At 41.9% G+C, this 25,698-nt stretch overlaps 1 protein-coding gene across 2 annotated transcripts in view; it reads right to left on the minus strand.

Annotated features, from left to right (window-relative positions):
- Window positions 1-8,038: 8,038 nt before the first annotated feature.
- Window positions 8,039-25,698, minus strand: part of clybl (citrate lyase beta like) — a 56,161-nt gene continuing 38,501 nt past the window's right edge. For both annotated transcript variants that reach the window (XM_079357329.1, XM_079357330.1), the window contains exons 3-8: window positions 21,807-21,995; window positions 16,832-16,933; window positions 15,030-15,123; window positions 14,357-14,524; window positions 9,573-9,697; window positions 8,039-8,331 (exon numbers count right to left, since the gene is read on the minus strand). In XM_079357329.1, coding sequence (XP_079213455.1) covers window positions 8,236-8,331; window positions 9,573-9,697; window positions 14,357-14,524; window positions 15,030-15,123; window positions 16,832-16,933; window positions 21,807-21,995 — 774 coding nt within the window. In that variant the 3' untranslated portion in view covers window positions 8,039-8,235. The remainder of the gene's footprint in view (window positions 8,332-9,572; window positions 9,698-14,356; window positions 14,525-15,029; window positions 15,124-16,831; window positions 16,934-21,806; window positions 21,996-25,698) is intronic.

Here is a 25,698-nt window from a genome sequence, read left to right on the forward strand (position 1 = left end):
ACTTTAGATCCCCCCTGAGTCTCAGAGCGAGCGGATTAATGTCAATTACCTGTCATTTTGCAACACCTTCAATATGTTATGGCGGCGCGAGCTGAACGGAATTAATGTTGTCTTTCTGCTCAGAAACAATTTAAAAAAGAAAATACAGCAGGTGTGACAGATTTTATGTTATTAAATTACTCACCGAGCTTAATTTTATTTTCTTAAATTTCAGGAATAACAATATTTTGCTTTGTTTATTTGTGCGGAAGTGGGAAGAGTAATTCAAAAATGGTTATTTATTCCAGAACTTGCTTTAAAAAAAACTGTACGTGCTTCTGGACAGGAGGGGGTTTGGGAGAGGGTGATTAAAGCTGATGACTGAATGTTTTTTTTTCTGTAAAAAGTCTAATCTGCTTAAACCACTTGAACAAACACTTATTAATAATTACACTTTAAATCTAAAATGGTTCCCTTGATCCTAATTAGAAGGTCCTTTGGATTACAGCAAGTTTAAAGTCTTTAACAGGATAATAAACACAGACTAGTTGTGATCATTAATAAGTTTAATAGTGTAGAATCTTGCCTGATACAGAGTAATAACTGTCACCAGCTAGACGGGATTTCCCTTTAATAATGGGCTGCTATGCGTGAAGCGCGCGCTAAACAAGAAACCAGGGTCCCGCACAAAGAAAACACCATCAAGCTCGAGGACCAATGAGGGGTTTCTTTCACTTTTCAATCACTGCTAGTCGTGCCCGGGATTAAGAGAGGGCTCTTGACTCTCTCTTTCACACAAAACCAAGAGTACTTGTCAGCAACTCGAAGCAGAAAAGGAAGAGAATAATACGTGAGTCCAGGGTTATCGTGTTTAATTGGATTAGGTGGTGTCATGTTGAAGTCTGGAGCATGACAACCAGACAGAAAGACGGCTGGAAAATAAAAAACAAAACAAAAATCAGTGCCCTGTTTGGGAAATATTTAATTAAACAAGCCCAATTATAAATAGATTGTTTATGTCTATTTCATCAATAGAGAAAATAATTCTAAACCTCCCAATCCATTCATAAAAATAGTGCATGTCTTGATGTGCCTCCACAAAAAGAAGTGAATCACGCTGCGGCGCAGGAGAGGTGGTTTATATTGTCGGGATTGTGTTGTTGTTGGCCGTGTGCTGCGCTCATCTGTGCGTCAAGCAGCGGCAGCAATAACAAGGTGCGTGCAGCTGTGCGTGCAGGTGCGCGGCCTCCACCTGCTCAGCTGCACAGAGAAGGAGAGAGAGAGAAAGGGAGGGGAAGAAAGAGAGCAAGAGAAAGCGGAGGCGGAGGCAGATTATCAGTTTGGTATTCGATTGTGCAGAGAAAAGTGGGAAATGTTCAGCGAATTTATATCTGGGGATTTAGTGCACAAAATGAGGGGTTGAAGCGGTTTTTTTTTTTAAAGAAGGTCAACAGTTTAAGAGAAACAATGTTAATATTCTGTTTTACATTCTGGAACTTGATATAGACACGCCCTTGAGGTTTTACGTACAAAGTTCTGAAGGCTCCCCAAAAAAAAAAAAAAGATCTATTTGCAATTTGCTCGAAAACAATCGAAGAACCTAAGTGAGGTTCGATGGATCCACTTTGGGAGCATTCATCAAAAATCCCAGCAACACGAAAACTACACGTCCATGTGTAAATTGCAGAACAAAAGAGCAGAATGAGAGAAATTAAATCCACAGGAGCAGATATTTCAACGAAAACTTTCCCATTTGGAAGAATTCTACACTTTGTTTTGAATGTTTTTTTCCGTCATTTTAACAAGAGACACATTTTGGAAACGTTTTTGTAACATTTAACCGAATGAAATGATCTTTGAAAGGCAGGTGTGGGATCTGTGTCTGTGTGGCTGCCGACCTGCAGACCTGCTTTATGAGCTGCTTTTTTTTTTCTTCTCTCCTTTAAGCTGTCTGTGTCGGTCACGTAAACTTTCTATTGGTCTGTCTTGTCTGCTGCTCTCAGGGACAACAGAGGGCAAACAAACAAATAAACATGATAGTAAAAGAAGCTGCGTTTCCTTAATTGATTGAAGAGGGTCAAAAAAAAACGTGGCCTGGATGTTGCTTTGATTAAGGTGTGTACAACTGAGGAATACATTCTGGGAAACTTGACTTGATTGTGTTTGTATTTTAACCTCTTAAGCTGCTGCTGTGAGCCCCACAAGAAATGAAGCTTTCAGTAAGCTAAGTATTAAAGTCAGCAGAAGAACTCCAAAGATCTCCATCTGACAACAGATGAACTCGAGGTAAAACACATTTAAAAATCAAAACAAGAAGAACAACGACGACAAAGTTGCCGAGACTTTCTGCCGCTCAGTAACGAGTCTCATTACCATGTCACTCCTCTCAACCCTCCTCCTCCTCCTCCTCGACACCCTTCCTCACTCCTGGCAACAGCAGACAAAGCGGGCGGGTTTTAGTGGTCTCCGCCGGGGCCGAGCTGCCTTTGATCTGAGCCCGTTAAGGAGAAGGAGTCTGAGGGGGAGTCAGGCCCGGAGGAGGAGGAGGAGGTAAAGTCACCTTAATTTTGTTTACCTACATTTTCTTCTTTCATAAACTGACAACCATTGTATTGCCTTTCCATTTGATCACGTAAAAACATGTCTTTTTTGCATGTCCAATACGTCTATAAGAGGAGGAGATGTTTGCAAATTGAAGTGTTTAATTTCTCTTCATGTGCTGCAGATCAGGTGAACCGGCCTCGGGCAGGATGGACCCAAAAAAGGAAGGGAGCTCCAAGAGATTCAATCTGCAAGATGTATAAAGGGGCCTTCAGATACAAAGAGGCCTGCAGGTTTGATGGGTTACATTAAATAGAGAAGCCTTCTGCAAATCAAGTCTATAGCGGGTGTACTGCAGACAAAAAAACCCACACATTTTATAGAGAGGAGGGAAAAATGTTAAAGGTGGCAAAAATTCCAACATTAAACTAAATCAATGCGAGAACATGTATTTGCGTAGAAAATTGCCTTATTTTGATTTACAAGATCTTACTGACCAAGAGGGCAAGGGGGCTCGTGTTTGTGTGGATACAAAAAATAAATCTGAATTTGGGATTGAACATCTCTGCTCTGCATGCCTCGCCGCTCTGACGGAGACACTCAGACAAAAGGTCTGGTCTTAAATGAAGTTAGTGATGGTCCACATGTGCCAGATCAGTCAGGCAGCACAGACAGGCCGCCGAGCTCAATTTCGGATAATGCAAAAAAGAAAAAGAAAAAAAAAAACAGAGGAGGAAGATGAGGATGAGGAGGAAGAAAGGGGGCTGCACATATGCTTGTCAGCAGAACAGAATAAATGAAAAAACCGAAATGACTGATTCAGGCAGTTCCAAAGGGAAACAAACAAACAAATAGTCCCTGAAAATACGTCAGAGTGCAGCAGAATGAATATTTGTGGAGTGTCTGTTTGTTAAAAACAATAATCCAACAAAGAGAAATAAAGGAAGTAGAAAGGATCGAGATTTCAGATATAACACCAATTTCGTTTATACATCGTTTTTTATTCTAAAATTTTATTTTAAAAATGCATTTTTGTAAAACAATATTTTCAAATAACCGAGTAAATAACAGAATATTTATTGACATAAAACCTTTTTATGATGCTTTTCTAAAAGAGTGGTTTATATTAAAGGGGGACAGACATTGTAACCATTAAATCCCTTTACATTTAGACTTGATTCAGAAAAAGGACTTCAGGAAATTCTCCTCCATAAAAATGTTCTAATTCATAAAAAAAAATGTATTCCTAAATATTGAGACAGAGCTAATGAGTTTAAACTACACATCTCGTGTTGATCATCTATGCACACGTTCTATTTTAAACCATTTGAGCTAATAGGTTTACTCTCCTCAAACTGTGCTGCAGCTAGAATAACGAGGCATTTTATTGCTTTAGAATCATCTTTTTTTTTTGCTGCAATTACTTGGCCATATATTGTCATTAGAAGTCTATTAAAACATCAAGTCATTATTTGGGCATCCCCGGGAGGAGGGAATTAGAATAAAACCATCTTTGCCACACGGGTCCCATTTAGATTAATGGAAAAATATGTAAAACATTTCGTTTTAATTTTCCTCTGACAGTGTTTTGCATACATGCATTTCCTCCGCCTGCGCTGTCCCTCATCATTTATGAAAGCAATCTCCAGCAGCACATTAACGGCCTGTGAAATACTGCTCGCAGCCTAATTGATTCCCGTCACTAGTTTTGTGAGGTTATAATCGTGTTAATTGTAATTTACTCTCTCAGGGAATAGAAGGAGAGATGTGTTTAAATAAAGGCGGCGCGCGGTCTGAGGAGATTATATCAGCTGCACGCATAATAGAAACGTCATGTAGAATTACACAGCGAAGAAAGACAGGGATGCATTCCTCTGATCGACAGAGCTGCAGCTCACATCTTTTTCCACGTTGCTCAACTGCAAGGTCGTCAAGGTGCAACGCCAAACGAGCTCCATGAGCATCAAAGCACAAAAGTTTGTTTCACCTTTGAACTGAAATGAGAACAGACGTCGGTGCAAAGAATCCCACGAGGGGAGGATTATTAAAAGGGAAGGGGGAAAGATAATATTTTGGGGTAAACGAACACTAAGAAGGCTTTTTTGTTTTTGCTAAACTTGCCATATTATTTCCGGATCCTCCTCTGAAGTTGCCCCTTATTTTTTGCTTCATCCCCGCGTGATGCTCCGCTTCTTCCTCTGCTCAGAGATGTTTCCTCCCTCCTTCCTTCCTTCCTTCCTCCCTTCCTCCCCCTGTCAGCCTGCAAGGACACCTGTTGGTGCAGAGCAGCCAGGAGAAGCTGAGTTGTCCCTTCAGAAAGGCCTCCTCAGCACTAAAGCCACCTGGGGAGCCTCTGTTCAACTCTGAGTGCTGGACGATTGTGTCTAACAGGGGCTTTCTGTCGCTCATTACACAGTTTTACTCGAGTCTGAATAAATAGGGGCAGTCAAGGTGTTTTTAAAAAAACGAGGGGGGGGGGGGGGGGGGGGGAGAGAAGAATACTGGTGATGTTAAGGCAATACATGGTACAAGTCTTTAGAAATCTCATTTACTGATCACTGTCCTCTTCATTTGTAGGTCTATAATGATGTCATGGGATCCAATATTAGATACTAAATCTTTTTTTTATGTTGCAAAGAGGTAAACATTCTCTAAAGGGGATTGTGTGTAATGGAGTGCTTTATTTTGAAAGGTCATATTCTGAGGGCCTGGTGTGGAATTAATAAAAAACTTTTCAATATAACTAAGTCCAAATCAACACCACTGAAAATTCTGACAGCCGACATACAGATGTTATATTAAAGATCATTATGAGTAGAAATGAAATGTTGGCTTTGCTCAGATGAGATTGAACTAGTGTCGTGTTTTGAAGATGATCTTGAGTGTATTAGTAGCGGTTCTGTTTTGCTTCATTTGAATTAAATTAAACACTCCAAAAAATTCAAAAGTGAATTATTGACGAAAGAATCAAAGTCAGTTTTCTCACATCTTTCTATGCACTGGTTTTAGGTTTGATTGCAACATCAAAATAAATAGCTCAATGAATATTTCTAAAGTCACAAAGTCAGCATGCCCGCTTTAATTGCACAGCACAACATCAGGACACAATTTGAGATTGAAGCATTCAGTTTATGACCCTGACGATCTGCTCGTTGCGGAACTGAAACCTCTCTAGTCACACACATTGATTTTAAAGATCAGACCAAAAAACGGCCTCACCCGAACAGTGCTGGTGGATTTACTTCATGAAAGTCAAACACAACAGCAGTTCAGTCCGCCAACCTCGGGGTGTAATGGTAGATTTGGCGAAAAACAAACAAACAAGCCAAATGTGAATTCCCGACAGCAAAGAAGTGAGCCAGGGGTGAGTGAAGTATGTGGACAAATGCCAACGAGACGGCTTACTGTTGGGGTCTTTGGCTGGGCGCAGGAGTGGTTTCGATCTTTTTTTGTCTGGCCTGGCCTGGCACAGACCAGCGTCCTGCCCCAGACACAATAGCTCATACAGTAGAGAGAGGGAGAGAGAGAGAGAGAGAGAGAGAGAGAGAGAGAGAGGGAGAGATGAGTGGACGAGGTGGGGTACAGGGGAGGTGTGGTGCCTTTCATTACCATGGTCACCAATGGCACTATTAACCATTCAACACCCCCCCAATTATCCTCCCATCCGCAGTCAGAGAGACAAAGCCTCGGTCCTGGTCTGCTGGAGCAACATGGCCACTAATCTGTCTCACTCCAACATCACACCCACTTCACTGTCTATGGAAGTCAGACGCGTACAAACACTGCACAGAGCCTTCATTGTACTCACCTTGTACTACTTTAGTGTTGTATGTATGTGGCTTTGTTGCTGTATGTTAAAGCTGCTCTAAACCAATTGCCTCTAGTGGGATTAATGAAGTAGTTTGAATTTGAATACTTTGTGTGAGACAGAGCTTCAAATGACTTCACAGAACTTTTCTGGGAGTTCATTCTTTTGTTTTATTGGAAAAAGATCTTTTAAAGCTATAGGGGGAGAAAAAAAAGCGTGACTACATGTTGGGGATGCTAAGAACAAAAGGTGAGTGTAATGTTTAAATGTCAACATAAGAGGCGTAGACTGAGCTTTAGGACTGGGAGGCGTTCAAGGAATCATGTTTTAGGTACAATTCTGGAGCTCTTTAGTACTTTTTTTTTTTTTTTTTTTTTTAGAATTCCCCTACACTGCATTGTATTGGTTGTTTTTAGCTGCTTGTCATTAGCAAACACTGCTTTGTGAAGGTAATTGGATTTATTTTCTTCCTTTTCTGCCAAGTGTTTCCATTAAAATGTGTTTTAACGTACTGCGGTTTGGTATACCCATGCACTGAAATCATTTGTATTTGTTGCAGTTTGGCTTTTATTTGCTTCTTATTGTTGTAAGAAATCATTTAAAGGTTAATAATATATGGACTTAAAAATAGAGAGTAATGTTTCCAGGACTTCAGAGGTACAAACTGAAGTGTAGGGATGGGGAGGGCGTTCAAGAAATAAAGTCCTGTGGATATTTCTAGAACACTTTCAGACTTTTAATTTTTTATTTATTTTTTTGATATGTGGAGCATAATCCATCAAGATGGCATTTCAATTGTTATCTTCGGTATGTCTGACATCGTAGAATACGGTTTTGTTTCTTCATGTCAGTGTTTTTTACCCGTTTAAATGTTTAGTTTCTTATTCATTTAGCAAAGTGTGTCCATGTCCCCATAACTTCTTTGTATTGTTATTTACATGTAGAAGTAGAGAAATCATTAATATTTGTTGCCAGTAGTTTCTTCTTCTTGTTGCCAGGAAATCCATTTAATGTTCCTTTTTTAAAAACACATACAGGTGAATGTCATCCAGATACGCTATAGCTTGTAATTTAAATGGAAGTTGGTGCTAAATGAGAGATCAGTTTGTGGAACAGTGCCGCAGCGTGTGCATGCATACAGTGTTTATTTTTCGTGCAGGTCATGGTGTGTCTGACACTGCACGCCTTCTCCATCAAGACCACAGGCCTGCAGCTGCCACAGAGCGAGCTGCATGTCTTTACTAAAGAGACAGACGCACACACACACAAAAAGCTAAATAGTGAGTTTATGCACTTCCATCAGGTTTTTTCTTCAGCGAGTGGGACTTTGATGTCTGAGAGTCAGGGCCTGGGAAGAGGGGGGAGGGAAGGAGGGTGGGGGTGGGGGGTGCTGAGGCCTGACTGGAGGACTGGGGCCTAATGAATAGCTCCAACAACAGTGGCTTGTTGTGTTTGTTTACCCTTTTCGCCCAGCTGCCTGGACCGTGGAGATGGGAGAGCATTCATCATGACCTAGGACACACACTGAAGAGTGACAGGATGGCGCACACACACTTCAGAGTGTGCCAAGAAAGTGCCCAGACGGGGAAAATAATCCTCCACTCACACTTCAAGATACAGATTTCTGCTGTTCCAGCTCAATACGGGCCGTTTTAACAGAGTTAAAAACATCTGAAGGTATATTTTAACATAATCTCCCCACTGGAAACGTCACGACAATCACATGAATTTATTATAAATATTTCAACAGTTCTTAAAAACATAACCCCAAACTTTCACCAGAGTGAGTTTTAAAGCCTTAAAGGTGCTCTTTTTGATCATGAAACCTGCAGCAATCCCAGTGTCCATCGACCTCTCCTGCCAGGGTCGAGTCGTGCGGTTCCTCGAGTTTCTGCTCGTCGGTCGCGTCATTTCTCTGGCACCACGACGGAGAGCGAGAGGATGTTGTGGGCCTGCTTCACAGAGGGCATGTCGATCATGCTGCCTCGGAAGGTGAACGCTCCCTGAAAAGGTTTACGGACAGAGGGGAGGAATATTAGAGCAGATTTACACAGAACAAAAGACTTTGAATGACCTTAGGTAGTAGGTCATTGTATTAATTGCATTGTTGTAACTGCATAACTCCCCACTGTATAAGAGCAATCATGAATCCTTTTTTTTTTTTTTTTGTGGATGGGTAGGGTTAGGGTTACGTATAAAAATAATTTTATTTCTATTTTACTCTGAAAATGTTAGACCAGACAAAAAGCATTTAGGACAGTGAAGAGGGTGATGCAGAAGAAAATTGAATTTTAAGACCAATCGTGAATTATGGATCTCTAGGAAAAAGATTCAAAGTCAAAAACAGAACCTCAAGTCAGAAAAATGCAGCCAATAGCTTAGGAATTATGAAAACTAAGCACCTGTCGTGTTGAAAGACAAAAGGACTGACCCTGCTTGCTTTTCAAACCTTCACTCACTCACACACACACACACACACACAGAAACACACACACACACACAGCGCGGCAGAGGGATGGGTAGGATATGAATCCCTCGGGCGATGCTTAGCAGGAGCGGCCCTGGCAGTGAGAGAGGTGTGGGCAGATTGTGTATTACCTCAGCAGATAGCCCACCGAGCTCAACACACAGGATCCAACCATGCACTAAATTAGGAACAATAATATTGTACACTTAATTGGCCCAACCCCCCCCAGCCCCCTCCTTCACCAGGGGTGTACAGTATGTATTCTCTGGAAGCACAGAGGTGTGTCAGAGGGTACACAAAGGATCCAGTCTCAGAGCAGAGGACGACTTCCTGCCATCGCAGCACACACTCACAGCTATCGTGTCATGCTGGAGAAGTTCCCAGTTTCCCTAAAGTGTTTCAATTCAATTCACACTATTTATTTTCAGTTGGGGATTGCAGTGACTTCTAAATGTGGAAAAAGTTTGATTGAAAAAAATGGACATATACACAAAATAAGCAAAATGCAGAGAAATTAAGAAAAAAGAAACACTAACCATCTTAGTCTGCTTGATTTGTCTTTGCAAAAATAATAATACAATTATTCATGACCGACAGTAAGGCTAATAAAACATTATTATTCAGCAGGAACTACTTTTCAGTATTTTATTTCTGATTAAATTCCCAAATTGTCCCAGCGAGGGGCAATGAGAGATGAAAATGAAATTCAACAGAGATGAATAGATTTTTTCTTTTCTTTTTTTTTTTTTAAATGTGAGCATGAGGTGCTAATGTTACCTTTCCCTCCTTCTGGTGCTGGTCAAAAGCTGCAATGAGCTCTTTGGCCCACTCGACCCTGTCTGGACTTGGGGAGAACTCCTCCTGCACAGCCTGGATCTGCCCTGGGTGGATCACCTGCTTACCTACAAGCACACACACACACACACACACACACACACACACACACACACACACACACACACACACCGACAGTGAAAGAGAGAAAGGAAGAAAGTGAGATATGCTAATGAAAACAGCAGGCAGGCTTTGGCTCCAAATACAAATTAAATACAAAACAGCTACTTGAGTTTAAAAACAATGTTTTTTTTGTTTTTTTTTGTTGGCACAGAGTTTTCAATAGTTTGAGCCAATCACCTGCCTCCATTAAAAGAGATTTTTCCTCTAGTTGTCAATTATACCATTATTTCTAACAATAACTGTAAAAGTTTTACAGAAGTTGTCGGAAAATATTAAAAGACTGACAACTTCAACTGTTACCATGAGAGGGGAATAACGGAGACGCAGACGAAGAAGAAATAATGTGTTCATGTTTATGTGTTATGAAGTGAGTCAGATTGTCAGGAAATGAGCAGAAGATGATGTCAATCAGAAAAGATTAGAAAGTGTCTTTAGTTTGTACTGATGAGAAAAAAGAAACTTTTCTGAGCACCGAGTAGGACTTCAGGAAAAACACGCATGAAGGAGTCACTGTTTACTCTTTTATACATTTCATATCTCTGCACAGTCTCAGCCAACGCTCAATGTCAGCGCTCAAATCACTACGTCCGACTCAAACACGAGCTTAACATGGAGTTAAAGCTGTGTCTGACACAGTCCTCTCCCATCCACCCATTCACCCACCCCTCATGAATCCCACTCCCTCTCTGTAAAATGTGGGCTAACGCCGCAGACATAATCCCGTGTACATTTGCAGATCAAACTTGTAGCGATAAGTTAAGGTTATGAAACGTCTGCTGAGACCCACGACTCAGCTGCAGGCAGCAGGAACTCGACACTTTGGGGCTTAGCTGTGTCGCCGACAGCAAATCCTTCAAGGTGGCCGAGCGGGCGGGCAGCACGAGCAGAAAAAAAAAGGGAAAAATTAGGGGAGTAGGGCAGAGGAAGAGAGGAAAGGAGGACAGTAGAGGAGAGGAGAGGAGAGGGGGAGGAGAGAACCCCGCTCCCTTCATCCAGCTCTGCTCACCCCAGTTAACCTCAGAGAAACACACACTGCAGTTACACAATCAGCGCGCTGTACTGTACATGAGGGCCGGAACAATGAGAGAATATAGTTCATTTAACAGCAACTCCTGATTAAGGCTACAACAAACCAGTTCTTACAGAGACCATTACATGTTCTGACGATACATTTCGGACACTTGTCACACGTTAGTCACTATTTACCAAAGCAAAGTCTGAAATTGACACAATTTGACACCCTCAAATTTTCCTCATGTGCAGGAGGGCAAAGAGCGGCACATTCAAGAAGCTGGAACCCGGATCTGTTTGACGTTCTTGCTTGAAAACATTTGTCATATTATGAATCTAAACTCAAACATTTTATGGTTCACTTGCTTTCAATCTATTAATCGACAGTCGTACATTTACATGAGAATCATAAAAAACAATCGAGGCAAGCATGTTTTTATCATAAAATATAAAATATCCCTGCAGATGCATCAATGTGTGTGTATGTATATTTGTGTGTGAGTGTGTGTGTGTGCGTGTGTGTGTGAATATAGAGGTAGAGTTCTTCTCTTGGTGCCTGAGGACTGCCCAGGGCCACACTGGAGATGTGTATAGTGTGTTTGTGTGTTATCGTGTTTGTGTACTTTTACACGTCTGTGAACCACCTATACAGCAAAAACAAGTGCTTTTTAGTTCTCCTACTTTTCCTTTGCTCACACCATGAATCTGTTTGAAGTACAGACACCTATGTGTGTGTTTTTGTATGTTTCTATTAGGGCTGTCAGACATTTACAATTTTTAATGGTGATTAATCACTACATTTCAATAGTTAATTGCAACAAGGTTTAATCGCACATTTGAAATTCCATTATTTTGAATTTAAAAATAAAATGAGGCTTTTATTTTGAAATGTTATCCAGTCTTAAAGCTGAGGTAGACGGAGGGTTATGTTTTTTAAAGTGAAATGAGACATTCAAAGACGCATCTCTTTTCCATCACTGTGACTACAGGGAGACACTGCGGAGGCTTATCCACGGTGCCCCCGAAGGGACAAAATAGCATGTGATTAAAAAAATAAATAAAAATGAATGCATTCATTTCAGACCTTAATTAATTGCAATTATCTAGTTAATCCTGACAGCTCTCGTGTTTATGTATTTGTGTTTGTCTGTATTTGAAAAGTGAGACAACAAGAGAATGCGTTCCCTCTTCTGTCACCTGTTTCAGCTCCTGGTCTGAAGACGGAGCAGCGTGTTTCCACACTGAAAACTGCAGGCTAAAAGATAGTGTCTGTTTTTGTGTATGTTTGTCGTGTGTGTGTGTGTGTGTGTGTGTGTGTGTGTGTGTGTGTGTGTGTGTGTGTGTGTGTGTGTGTGTGTGTGTGCATGTGTGTAGGACAACAGCAGAATGACAGAGCTCAGAGACAGACAGGGTGACTCAGGTGCCCTCAGTTACAACCCATTGGTTCCCCTAAAATGCATCATTCATGCCCTCCAGCCAATCCCGCTCTGCCATGTGGTGCTGGCATCTCATTGGAGGATTGCTATTTAGCAAAGTGCTCTCAGGCGAATGATGGGCAGGGTCCCGGGGATGGAAGTGGAATGTGGACCCTGAAAGCAGAGAATTTGGTGGAACCGTTTCTCCATTTCTGGGAGGCGAACATGTTTCAAATGGATCATTGAGTCTCGGCAGCAACACGTAGTTTTACAGCACATAAGACAAGGTGCTCGTAAAGTTAAAAAAAAAAAAACGCTCACAATTACATAAGAAAATGAATGACCTTCCTCCAAAAAAGACCTGATCCCTGCATTCTGTCTTCACACTGACCTGTTTAGCCTTAAGAAGCACCGGGTGTTTGTGTTTGACCGGTGTGTTCTGTGCTAATGGGTGCTGGTTGCGGCTTAGGCACTGCCAAGGTCAATTACTGCACAGGTAGAGGCTTTTGGCTACACCGCATTATTGCTTAAGCACACTCGGGCCAGTAATAGCTACTAACTAAGATTATACAGAGTGCCCACGGCTTGTAAGCCACTAATCCACTGCTTCGACTGGTCGTGTTCCATATCGAATCAAAACCATTTATTTCATCAAGCAGCTGCTTCTTTTTTATTTGCTTTTCCTCCTCTCACCTCATACCAACAAACACGGAGTTCATCTTTTGAATTTCCAAAAAAGTAGAAAATCATTCTGATTCAAAAACGTGCAAACGTAACATTAAATCTTAATTTAATGAACACATTTGAGAAGCAGTAGGGCTGAACATAACACGGCCTTACTGCAGTGTGCAAATATTCAACATTTTCTGTGCAAAATATCCCCCCCCCCCAAAAAAAGGCACATTGCTGAATAGTTCTGATATAGACACACACAGGTACACATTCTGCACACAAATGCTCACGTGAACCTGCAGTCCCAGATTATAGAGGTGGCAAATGAGGTCACCTGGAAAATAAGTTTCTGTATGAGGCAGCAAGTAGCTCTGCCAGAAGATGATTTGACGATGTGAAGCGCAGGAAGCGCGTGTCGAGGACAGGGCAACATGGAGAGTGTGCTCAGGCGTTCCCTCATTCCCAGTGCCAAAAAAAAAATAAAATCAGCATTTTTCTTTACGATTGCATTTCTTCCATATTTCTTTCTCTTATGTGTAATTATTTGTTTTCTCTTCATGGACAAGCTGCTCCAAACACACACAACACTGAGAGGGATTCAGAAAGTTATTGAATTGAAAAGAAAAAAAAAAAGAAGCATTTTTTCCTCAACAATGTCTTTGTAGCGTGAACGCTGACTTATTGTCATCGGTATCTCAGAACCTAAGGCAATTATGACTTTCAGCAAACAAAACATGTTGTTGTTGGAGGAGATATTCAGGCAACAGGGGTGAATACTACATGACAGATTTGGAAATTATCAGCCTTCAAGGGATGAAAATACCAGAGCAAATATATCTGCTGCAGCGAAGGAATAATGAATGAATTTTAAAAAAAAAAAAAAAAAAAAAAAGAGTGTGTCCTGCCTTCTGTGGTCTGTTACATGCAGACTGCAGGGCACACACACACACATTCTGAGAGCGTTGCCTGGCTACAGACACACACAGTGCGCTGTTAAAGCACAGGCTACTACTCTCTGTTAAATTTAATCACACTTGCAGCTGAGCACATGGACACAAAACCCTTCATCATGTGCACACCAGAAGAAAGAAGAAGAAGAAGAAAGTCGTAGTTTAGGTGTCAGTCGGGACAAAAAAAAAAAAAGAAAAAAAAAAGAGGAGCAGCCAGTCTCTGGAGCAGGGACACATTTTAAGATAGCGTCATCGTTAAAAAGAACAGTTAAATGACATGAAAGCTGCATCCTTTAAACGTCTTTAAACTACATTAACAGTTGACCTCTGTCACTTGGAAAAGATGGAGAGCAAGAAAACGAGACAGAGGGAATAACTGCAAGAAAAAATTAGGCAAATGTTCATGTGTGATCTGGAGAAGTAAAGAATATAGAGTGTAATAACAAGAGACCACAGTGAGGTATCTGTGGACACGGTGAGGCTCGTTTGTGGATTTAAAGTGACCTTATGTAAGGGGACAGGGGTAGATTAGAGACCCAGACAGCAGGAAGTGTACCTGTGAATCCCATGAGAGCGCCCTCTCTGGCCTGTCGCCTCAGCCCCTCCACGTCTTTGTAGTCGATGTAGACCAGGTCGATGGCCTGCAGCCCAAACGCCTTGGTGGTCACCACCACCTTCTGCCTCGCGTAAAGGAGCTCCCTGGCATCTTTGGTTCGGGTGGCACCTGGAAGAGGAAGAAAGGGGGTGCATACATATCATGAAAGTCATAAAACAAATAAGAAGAGTGAGAACGCTTAAAGTAAGAGGTGCAGAGGAGATAAAAAAAAAAAAGGCACAATAACTCCTGTATGAAATATACCCATGGCTTCTTCTCACTGTTGGTAGAGAGTTAAACTGTGAAGTAAAGGCTGGTATTGTTTTTATATATTATTGTTTGAATATTTCTGCCTCTATCAGCAAACTTCCTGAAAATCTCAGGAATTGAAAACTCATTTCTATCTCCTTCCGTTTATATTATCTGTGAACTTTGACCGGCATCACTCGTCAAAAAATCATCTCCTACTTCAATAAAACGTAGTCACAAAAAAAAAAAAAAAAAGAAGAAAAAAAAAGAACTTGACTGTGAGAACATTTTCCCTGCAATTCATTAACCAGTTATGTCTGAGTATAAGTGTGAACATGAAATATCACTTTTAAGTGATGTTACTATGCAACATGTCTTGAAGTACCTATGCTGGCGCAGAAGTCATCAGAGCCAAACACCACACCGTCATGGTGCAGGCCAGCTGCTGGAGCAAGTCGATGGATTTCCTCACACACCGCCTGGAGAGAATATACAGAGACATACATCAGTAACATACATGCTGAATTAATAGACCCTTGTTTTATACGTGCCAACATGTCCGCCACCTCTCTCGCTTTTTATATCTACTCATTCTCTGATATGTTGATGATTGTTTGAATGACATAGATTTTATTTTCTTTAAGTTCCCTTCTGTGGAAAAGTATCAAAAACATTCATCATCAGGACAGTTTCTGTCTGCAAACAAACGTCAATGAAGATACATCTGTTAAACATTTATAAAACAAAGTATAACGTCTACTATTCTGCAGTTCATCTAGCAGACGCTTTTATCCAAAGAGACGTACATCAGAGAGGAAGAACAACACAAGCAAGGGAACAACATGAGGAAGTGAAAAGAAACAGCTTCAAGTCTGATTGGACACTCAGGAGCTGACAGGAAGTGCACCGAGGCAAAACACAATATCAACAGCATCAAAAAAAAAAAAAAACTTCCTAAAAAATCACCATTATCAGAAAAAAAACATCATCATCATCATCATCATCATCATCATCATCATCATCATCATCATCATCATCACTGTCGTCATCAATAAAACTCTACTTAACATACCTGCAGGAAAAAACAACACAGTCAGGAGTCTTAAGAGATTCATTTTGTCAAACCAAAAGGAAGTTGTAGTCGTGGTCGGCATCGATCCTTGAAGCTTTGTTGAGTCGGTGCTGACAAAGTGAGTCTGATTCATCAGGTGATGCCTCGGTACTTATTCTCCAACCAAGCTATTTCAAAATCGGTGTTTTAAAAGACTTAAACTGCTTTGCTGTGTAAAGGTTGAATTCCTTAGCAAAGCATGAGGTTATTTTGTTAAATGAAATGTAATCAAATCTGCTTTTTCTTCCTTCAGCGAAGCAAAGCTTCAGAAGGCAAGTATCACTTTTGAAAAAGTCAAGCTCAAACGAGCTCTTCACTTCTGGATACAGTTACTATCACCAGACATGAACTTAAAAAAAGACATTAAAATCAGGACTGTGATCGTCTGTGGAGAAAGGAGTGAAACAATAAGAACGTGTCTCCTGCTTTTGACGGCCTCCAAATTAATTTCACCACTAGCTGTGCCACAGAGTTTTGCTTTTTTTTTTTTTCCTTCTTCTTTCTCTTGCTTGAAACCGGGGGTTCAGTCTGGGCAAAGATACAGGGTGTTCTCAAGAAAGCACACAGAGGCACCCCCTGCCATCAAAACACACACACGTAGACACACTAACAACCGAAAAACACAGACAGAATCAGAGAGGAGAACTTAAAAAAAGAGACAAATCAAAAGAAGGAAGGACAGCTTGTTTCTCCCCAAATGCCCAAAACCGTGCCCTCTTTCCCCGTGTAGCTGAAGGTCGTGCTGCACTGAAAACGGAAGTGCTTTGATGCTTGCCAAAATATCATTAAGAACTTTCCCAGTATGATGATATTAAAACAGTTCTAATTAAAAAATGTCAGCGTGTCTGGAGAGGGAAAGGGAGAGACAGACAAGAGAAGGGAAAAAGAAAAAGGCTCATTTTGAGAGACTGTCCGAATGCTTTGAATCCCTTTCATTTTGGACATGTGGAGCGCTCGGCGAGCTGACGCGGTCTTTAATCTACAGTGAACAATGGACAAACAGAAAGAAAAAAAAAAAAGTCTTACACAGGCATTTTTTTTTTGTAAGGGGGGGGGGGCATTTGTTTGTAATTTACCTTAAAATTGAGCAGGCCCACGGCGGTTTCCACAAAGGTGACCAGGCGGACGGGTTCTGTCAGCGGCCGTCCTTTCAAGTTGCGCTGAAACCTGTCAACAAACTAAACACATGGGGACAATCTCATGCACGACTCATTAACAACATCCCACTGTTCCTGTGGAAACCATACACCTCCAAACAATCAGTATAAATGTGTTTGTTTGCTATACGTTTGTACAGTTTGTGCTTTGTTGGCGCTCTTTCATCCTCGGCATCGCTTGCAGCCCGAAAAACTTGTCATCAGCTTGATTCGATTACATTTTCAGAATATGCACACATCTTTAGGGAAACATCACGTTCTTTTTATTACCGCTGAAATTCCAGTATGTGTAGTAATGTGCAGCTGCCACTTAATCATTGTGTTACATGCATGAAAACAGGGAAAAACCCACACTGAGATCCTGAGTTATTGAGTCAGAGTGAATTTAAAACAGCGAGAGAACATTTGCGGCAGTAAAACCACATAAATGATATGTCACATCTTTCAAAATCCACAATGGGGTAAGACAGACAGATGGGGGGGAAAAAAAGAGAAAAAAAGGAATCTTAACGTGCAAAAACTCACTTTTGATACGAATTTTGACACCTTTATTACCTGCACTGTTCCCATTTGAGTCCTTACTCAGAGACACATCTATGAGGGGTTCAAACAAGCCGAGGGAGCAAGCGCAGGAGAGCAGCAACAAAAGCAGGTGAAATGAAATATTTTACATTATCACCGGGGTTCCCCCTTTCCCGTCTGAAGTCTCCTTTCTCTACCTTCTTACGCAGGCTCTACTCAGCTCAGCACTCGCGTGGTGTTCCCCTGAGAACGCGCACACGTGAAAATGCGCACATGCACATACACATGCATGCAAGAGCACACGGCAAACCAAAAGAAGAAACAAAGTAGGGTGGGGGGGTGGGGGGGGGGAAGGGGAGAAGAAACAAGATTTGGGATGTCTTTGAGTGTGTTTTACTCCGACATTATTCTGCTCTGCACCCCCACCTGCCTCCATAGCAGGGAACAGGGAGACTGGAGCAACAATCAGAGTGTGATGTGACACTTTGCTGAGGCCTTTATTCTGCACGACTCCTGCTAATATGCAAGCTCACCTAAGTAGGGCTTTAAAACCAAGTTTAATTCTTTGAAGACCAAAGCATTTCAATTTTTTCCAACAGACCAGTTCACAGCTAGGCCCTGGACTGCCAGTGGGGTTGCCCAAATTCCAAAATCTATCATCTGGAAACACACAAAAGCCCCTTCCGTTAGATATTTCCTTTCAAAGCCAGTCAAAAAAAGAGAGCGAGAGAGGGAGAGAGGGAGAGAGAGAGAGAGAGGGTGCAAAAGCTCAGAAATCTGCCCCCCCCCCCTTCCTCTCGCTCCCTCTTTGACACACCAGGAAAAAAGACAGATATAAATAACCTCAGGTACAGCAATGCTATTTTCCTAAATGAAGAGCCAAATAACCCCGGTGCTCGCACTCACCACTCTTGTTCCCCACCAAAAAAAAAAAAAAAAAAACTGAAAGAGTGGGCCTCCATTGATGGATTTAAAAAAAAAAAAAAAAAAAAATAGGGGCAATTTTAATCATCTCTCCATTCAATCTCAGTTGGATAAATCATATCTGAGAGATTTGCATAAATACAAACCATCAAAGACTTTTCATCTTCAAAGAGGTTTTCAAGACCCAATAGGCTTTGTACTGTAATCATCTGAGGTCACAACCCTGTGGGAGCAAGGCTGCTATGGCAACATAAAAACTAACGCTGGGGGCTTAGCATAATATCCCCCCTCCTTCGCAAACACAGGAAGGGGTGGGGTAGGGGGTGGAAGGGGGTGTTTGGGGGGGGGGGGGGGTGTCCGAGATAGAGTGTGAAAAAGAGGGTGTAGATAAACCTATTTCTGTGACAGAGGAAGCCAGATACGGGACGATGTGGGGAAACCAGAACTGACATTAACGCTGCAACACGAAAACCCCAACGTGGCTACGGCAAGCGGGAAAGGCTGTTTGATTGTGCTGGAGGAAAACGATGCTTGTTAAAGAGGCTCCAAGCCTCTCTGATTACGTCTTTCTATCTGTCTGTATTCTCCTCTTCAGCTATTATACACTTGGAGGGCCTGATTCACGCTGCATCAGAGGGACTATAGTGCTCCTTCATTGTTCCTCAGGCGCGTACGGCGACCATTAGCTGTCAATGGCTCTCAAACCTAGCACACTTAGGATGTTATTCTCTGCCAAATTGAAAAAAATACATATAAAAGAAGAGAAAAAAGAAGAAATAACACCTCTTCTGGCCATTCAAAGCCACGCTACAAACAAGCCCTCTGACAATTTCACCACCCAATCCTGAAAAGAGAAGGAGGGCGAGATGGAGCAAGAGAAAGGAGGCTATAGTGGGACAAGTTTCAATTAATTTTCTTCAAAAGGGGGCCAGATTAAATGTTTCCGGCCTGCTGAAGTGTTCATTTCACAGAGGGGAAGCGGAGAAAGGGACGAAGGGGAGGGGCCGGGAGGAGGAGTAGAGGAGGAGGAGCGGGGACGAGGGTGCGATTCTTTCGGTCCCACTGCACACCAAATAGTGTGCTGGGCAAAGAATGCGCACGGCTCCGAATCTGTGTGAGAATTGTCCTCAGACAAAAGGAGGGAGTTACGCCTGTTACAGCCCAATAAGGCCTGTCAGTCACACAAGGGCCGGGGGAGAGGAGGAAGGCAGAGCTAAAGGTTTCCACACAAAGGGAAACAAGCAAGTCCATCTTTTAGCGACTAATCAGTCTGGAGGATCCTGCGCTAATATCAATAAAAAAAGGGAGAAAAATAAACAAGTGAGGGATTTACTGCGCCGCTTTACGAGAGGATAGAAAATCAGACGCATGCTTACGACGCAGAGAGATGAATAAAAACATGGGCACGGAGAAAGCATGTGAAAAGAAGACAAGGAGAAAGTAACAAGGACAGCCATGGGATTAGATGAGCAAACATGAGTCGAACAAAAGTCCAACGCTGAGCTACAGACCAGACTGTGCTTCAGGATAACCTGCTGCTGCTGACAAACACTTTATAGATCCAGTGTGCAAACAGCTCAACAGAGCTCACAGGCTGTTTACGGCAACAACACTTCAACACATAAGAAAAACATGAGGAGGCAAACAATACTTTTAATGCCCTAAAATTGTCCAAATGTTCAGCACGAAAATACTTTTTGATTCCACTTGATTTGGAAAAAAAAACGTTATTTTTATCAAATCAAAAACTATTAAAGTTTTTCTATAAACTGCAGATCTTAAGTGTTTGTTTTTTTTTTTTACCTCAAGCTCCCCGAAGTGAGAGAAAGTGGCTGTTTAAAAAAAAAACAAAAAAAACCAGAAGGGTTGACCCGGTCTAAGTTGCACAAATACATTGGTCATATTTTGGTGCTGACACAACGCATTTGTGCAAATTAGAGCGTGTGCAGGAGGAGTTAGCTCACAATTTAAGGTCAAGGTCACTTTTTTACTTTGAGGTGCACCGGAATTATTATTTCTTTTGCCATGACACCAAAACAGCCATAGATGTTCTTTCACTTTTTACAAGTGTCAAATCCAAGTTTACCACGTTTAGGCTTTGTACGCTGTGAGTGTAGATTCTATTGTGAGAAGAGGTAGAAGCGGGCAGGCTAAGGCAGAGAATAAGTGAACACCTGTCACCAATTATACTTGAAAAAAGAACGGGCAGCAGGATGTAGATGTGTTCTAATTAAAACCACTAGTTAAAAACTTCCTGCCCCTTTTCCTTAGACCGTGCATGAGTGTGCATGTGCATGAGCGTGCGTGTGTGTGTGTGTGTCATATACAGAAAGTAAAACAGCCAATTAAAAATAAAACAGGCAAACTGCTTGCCTGTGTGAAAGCCTTCTAAAGGCCAGGAAGGAGAGCAAACACAGCTGAAATGTTGGCAGATAGATAGTTTTGAATTTGAAGTAAATAACGCACCTTTGAACTGTTTTAGGAGTCAGATTGTAACCTGTTTCCTCCTGTTAAGTGACCCATATGGAGCTGATCAGAAAGGCCTACATTAATGATGTCACTGTCTCCTGACCTTTGACGACCTGACATCCGTACAGCGCCCCTTTATAGAAAGCCAAAGGGACGGCCTCGCCCAGACGTAGAGATCTCAACTCGCCCAGTTCTAAATATCCAAAAGTATTAAATGAGAATTGGAAATAATTGAGTTCTCAAATACATTCATGCAACATTTCATTCCTGCTGCAATTAACAAAAGGGAAAGAAGTAAGACTATTGTCATAAATCTCCAGCAAAAGCAGTAATCCTCATTTCAGATGTATTGCTCAGATTCAATGTCTTTGATTGGCTGTTCACTTTTTAAGTCATTTAACTTAAAGAATCACAAAGTCTTGAAGTTTATTTGCATCCATTATACCCGTCTGGTGAATTAGATTTGAACTATTTCTCAGCCTCAACACGGGAATGTCCTGATCAGTCTTCAGTATGTTCAGCAGAGGAAGAAGGCACCATTGTGTTGTTACAGAAAGCTATCGAGCTTCAGAAGCTAATCCGAAGAAATGTCATCCGTTTCTCCAGCAGCAGCCAAGAAAAACACTCGGCCTGTCCCGGAGTCCTGCCACAGGGATCGATTCCCTCCTTTTCTGGGATGTGGGAAAGTTTGTTATGATTGCTTTGAAGATTCCTGCGGTTTCTTCTTACTTCGTGACTTTGCGTAGGAGCACCACCGTGTTTTTAAAAGACACCCAGAGGTAAAGGAGATATACGTCATGGGTATTCTCTCTTGGCCTTGTTTAGTTTGTGCATGTGTTGCAGTTTTTTTTTGTATTGCTGTTTCAGGATGTGATTACATTTGGTTCGAAGAAGCACTTTCAGATTACTGTCTTGGATATATATATATTTTTCACAACCTCAAGGAACTCTAATAAGGAAGCCAATATTCAGAACTTACCCATTGCACCTCCTGCGTGTCCTCCACTTTGGGCAGCATGATTGCAGGAGGGAGAACCTCAGCCTGCAGGATGACCTCGAGGTCAGCCTCAGCTAAACCACTGGACACAGAGTTCACCCTCACACACTTCTCCGTCCGGCCCAGGTCCAGTTCTGCTAACATCTTGGGGATGGTCTCCCTGGCTTCTGTCTGAAACAAGAGAAAACAAACACATGAAATCAGTTTCAAAGAGTCAAAAGAAAACACTTCAAGAAGCCTTGTTACTGGGACTGATTACTTTCCGAAGAATTCACTAGTACAATGAAGAAAGATTGAAAATGTATATTAGCTCAAAATAAAAATTTACCACAAATGCCTGGATGCAAATCAGTTACATTTACAGAAAAAAGCACTACTAAACTATAAACTGTAGAAGAACGTAATAATAGAAGTCCAATTTCCTTCAAGGAAATGTTGCCAGATGAAATATATTGAACATTAAGAGTTCCAATAGAAACAAAATTACTTGCAATCAAAAAGTGACTGATAAATTATATATCAGTCTGGAATACATAATATTAAAATAAAGCATTAAGCTGTACAAAAGCAAAGATAACACATCACTTGACTGCAGTACATCTTTGTACAGAAGACCACAAAATCGGCAAAATGTCGGCTGCACGTGAAGCTTTTTTATCTCTCAATGCAGGCTTTGTATGAGCTGAAGAGGAAGAGACACGAGCAGGATGGGAAAATCAAAGAGAAGCCCTACAGTCCAAACTTCTATCAGTAACACAGGAGCACACGCCGCTATATTCAAACCAGATGCTGGGCCACGAGAACGGAGGGAAAAAAGGATGTAAAGGAGAGAGAGGTCTGGCTATTGAGAGAAGGGAGAGAGAGAGGGAGAGAGAGAGAGAGAGGGAGAGAGGGAGAGAGAGAGAGGGAGAGAGGGAGAGAGAGAGAGACTCTGTGGAAATGTGGTCCGAGTTAGGCAGCGTGAGGAAACGGTAGCTTAGGAGTTGTCAGGTCAGATCAGAGGCCGGAGCCTTTGAGTGCTTATGAGAGGGTGTGTTTGTATGTGCATGTGTGCTATGGAGATGATCCAATTGGGAGTCTTTTGTCCTTTCTACTTTTAAAACTTTAAAATTATGAGAAAAGAAAATGACTTTAAACTACACAACGATGCAGAGTGTATAAAGGTGTTTCAATTGTTTACAGCTCCCTTCGACTTTTGAGCTTTTTATGAAACAGACTAAAATAATGCAACATATAAAAGAGAACAGGACAAAACATTTTGTGAAAACTCCTACAAGCAACTGTTGGTTTTTGCTGATTTTGGCGCCCCCTCTGGACAAAATGGTAAATCTCTTTACTGATCCTGTCTTGTACATGTCAAAGGATTTTACAACAAATAACCTCATCATGCTTTATCTTAAAAGTCATTTAAGATAAAAAACAATTCACAATAAAAAATGAAACAAACCAAAAAAGATACGCAGCATTCTTTTTCATGGTCTTATCTGACACCTATGTGGTAGTGGTTACTGACAATATAGAAATGATCTCGTCACTGATGGCCTCATTTGCTTTTTTAGGTCATAAAGCTGCTTCAAAATGAAGCGGCATGAAAAACTCATCCCAGGAGCTTGAAAAACTCGACAATTTGAAACTGTCAAATTATGAAGACAAATTCATTAAAGAGGTAAGACGTATTAAGTGAGGATGCCTCATGGCTCAACCGATGGCTCGTTTACACACCGCACCAGTAATTAGTGGCATATGTAGCGTCGCGTTATATGGCGGAACGTCATACTTGATTGGAATTGAATGCTGAGCAGGCTTTGGATTTACTGCAAATAAACATCTGACTAAGGCCCTGTTATGAGCAGACAGATCATTGAAGTAATGTGCATGAAAGAGAAACTGTAGACAGATATAACATGGAGAGGCCATACATCACCATCTCTTGTAAAAACCAAAGTAAACCAAGCTTATGGGGACCTCTCAAGGGTCACGGGACGGCTTCTGAGACAAAACAGCCCTCGCCCTGATCTCCTGGAATGCAGAACTGTACTTGATATGACAAACGCCCCTCCAGTATCAATAAAATATGGTATCAAAGTACATATCAAAGATTTACTCAGATTTAACAGGGGTCATGAGCGGGCTGGAGTGCTGCGTGTCATCGACGTCTGTCTTGGGCTCACCGAATGAGACAAGAGGGATTGTCCCACCGTATGATGGCTGCGCTGTGATCTTTGACCCGTACTCAAGTTTTGCTGTAACCTCTCTGTAACTGGTCGCTTTCATAAGCCCACATAGGCCCGTAACTGTATCGCGGTAACTTAAAACGAAGGGAGCAATTCACGAAGCCATAATTCAGCGTTCATAAACCTGCTACTTGGTGGATAAAATTCCATCTGTGCCCGAGTCAGTTGATGGTGACTGGAGGAAAATGGATCTGTGAGAACCGTTCGCGAGAAGAGACACATTGATCCCCGACCAAACTAAATAAATAGAGACGTAGAGATGATCAAAAAAGCTTTGTTTTTAAGATTCGGAGATCAAAAAGACTGCAGAGGGCTGAGTGTATAAAGAGTGCAACGAGACTCCGATCAGCGAAATAATTACACTTTCTTTCTTGTGCAATCATGACGCCAGGAATAGCTCAGAAGATGGCCAGGTCACTGAGCACCACCCTTTCTTTTATCGAGATCTTCTCTTAGGCGAAAGAGAGATTATTCTGCCAGACACCTTGACCCCTATGGGCCCCGCCACTCCGAGCTTGAATAAAGCTCTTTGAAAAGGAGATATTTTACATTAATGGACAGCCATCCAACAAGTTGCTTCAAAGCTCCCTCCCCAATCACCTGGTGTCCTACGGAGAGCTCGCCCCGACGTCAGCTGCACCTCCTCTTTGATTCCCTCCACCGTGCTCATCATTAGAAGCTGACACACAGGCAGGCGGGCGGGCGAGGGAGCAGGCAGGGCCGTGGAACGCACACACGCACACAAGAAGATTTTTTTTTTTTTTTTTCAAGTGCAGAGAGGCTGACCCTTCCGGAGAGCGAGGTCGGCTCCTTAACACGCAGCCCGAGCCTCGACGCTGAGGATCCTACGGAGTGCTGCGGATACGTGACGCAGCGTGGCTACCGCCTTATAGACACCTGCATCCGTCTGAAGCGTCCAAACTCGTGTGTGTAAAGTCCACAGCGGGACTGTCTTCCTCTCCAGCATCGGATCATGGATGTCCAACCATGCCGTCTTGCGGCTTGAAACAAAAACATGTCAGACATCGCCTCAGGAAGAACTGTAGGTGTCGACTTACACGCTCTGTCCCTTCATTCCATTTGAATAAGATCTCAGAGCCAGCCAGGTAGTGACTGTAATATTAAAGTCCTGAATGTAGGCCTTGTACTTCTAACTAAGTCTGTGTTAGTCTCCTGGCCAATCACAGGACCTCTTTGAAGGTCTGGGTCTCTTGACCATGACTGCATACTTTCACTCAAGTCTTGTCTCGCATTGACAAAGAGGCTTTGGATTTTATTGCAAGACTGGTGAAGGTTTCAACACCTCAGGTGTACTCGCTCTGTCAAGCTAAAGGCTACATTATAAGAAACAGCTTGTGCACACTTCATCACTGACATGCTTCCTACAAACTTTACAGTGCTGTGGTGTATATTTCCAATGTGCATATACGTTTTGTTGTGTAAAAATGGAGGGAAATCATGAGTCACAAAGAGTACTTGTTTTTCTGCCTTTTTTTTTTTTTTTTTTTTTTTTTTTTTTTACCTTTTGAGAGCTGGCATTTTGCACCCTGCTGTGCAACATGAGCTGCCATTTAAAATGAGCTGTGGAGTATCTCAGGTGAAGCCTGCCTGAGGTATGACTGTGTACACATTTGTACATT

This window comes from Symphodus melops, assembly GCF_947650265.1.
Source record: "Symphodus melops genome assembly, chromosome: 12".
Lineage (NCBI taxonomy): Eukaryota > Metazoa > Chordata > Actinopteri > Labriformes > Labridae > Symphodus > Symphodus melops.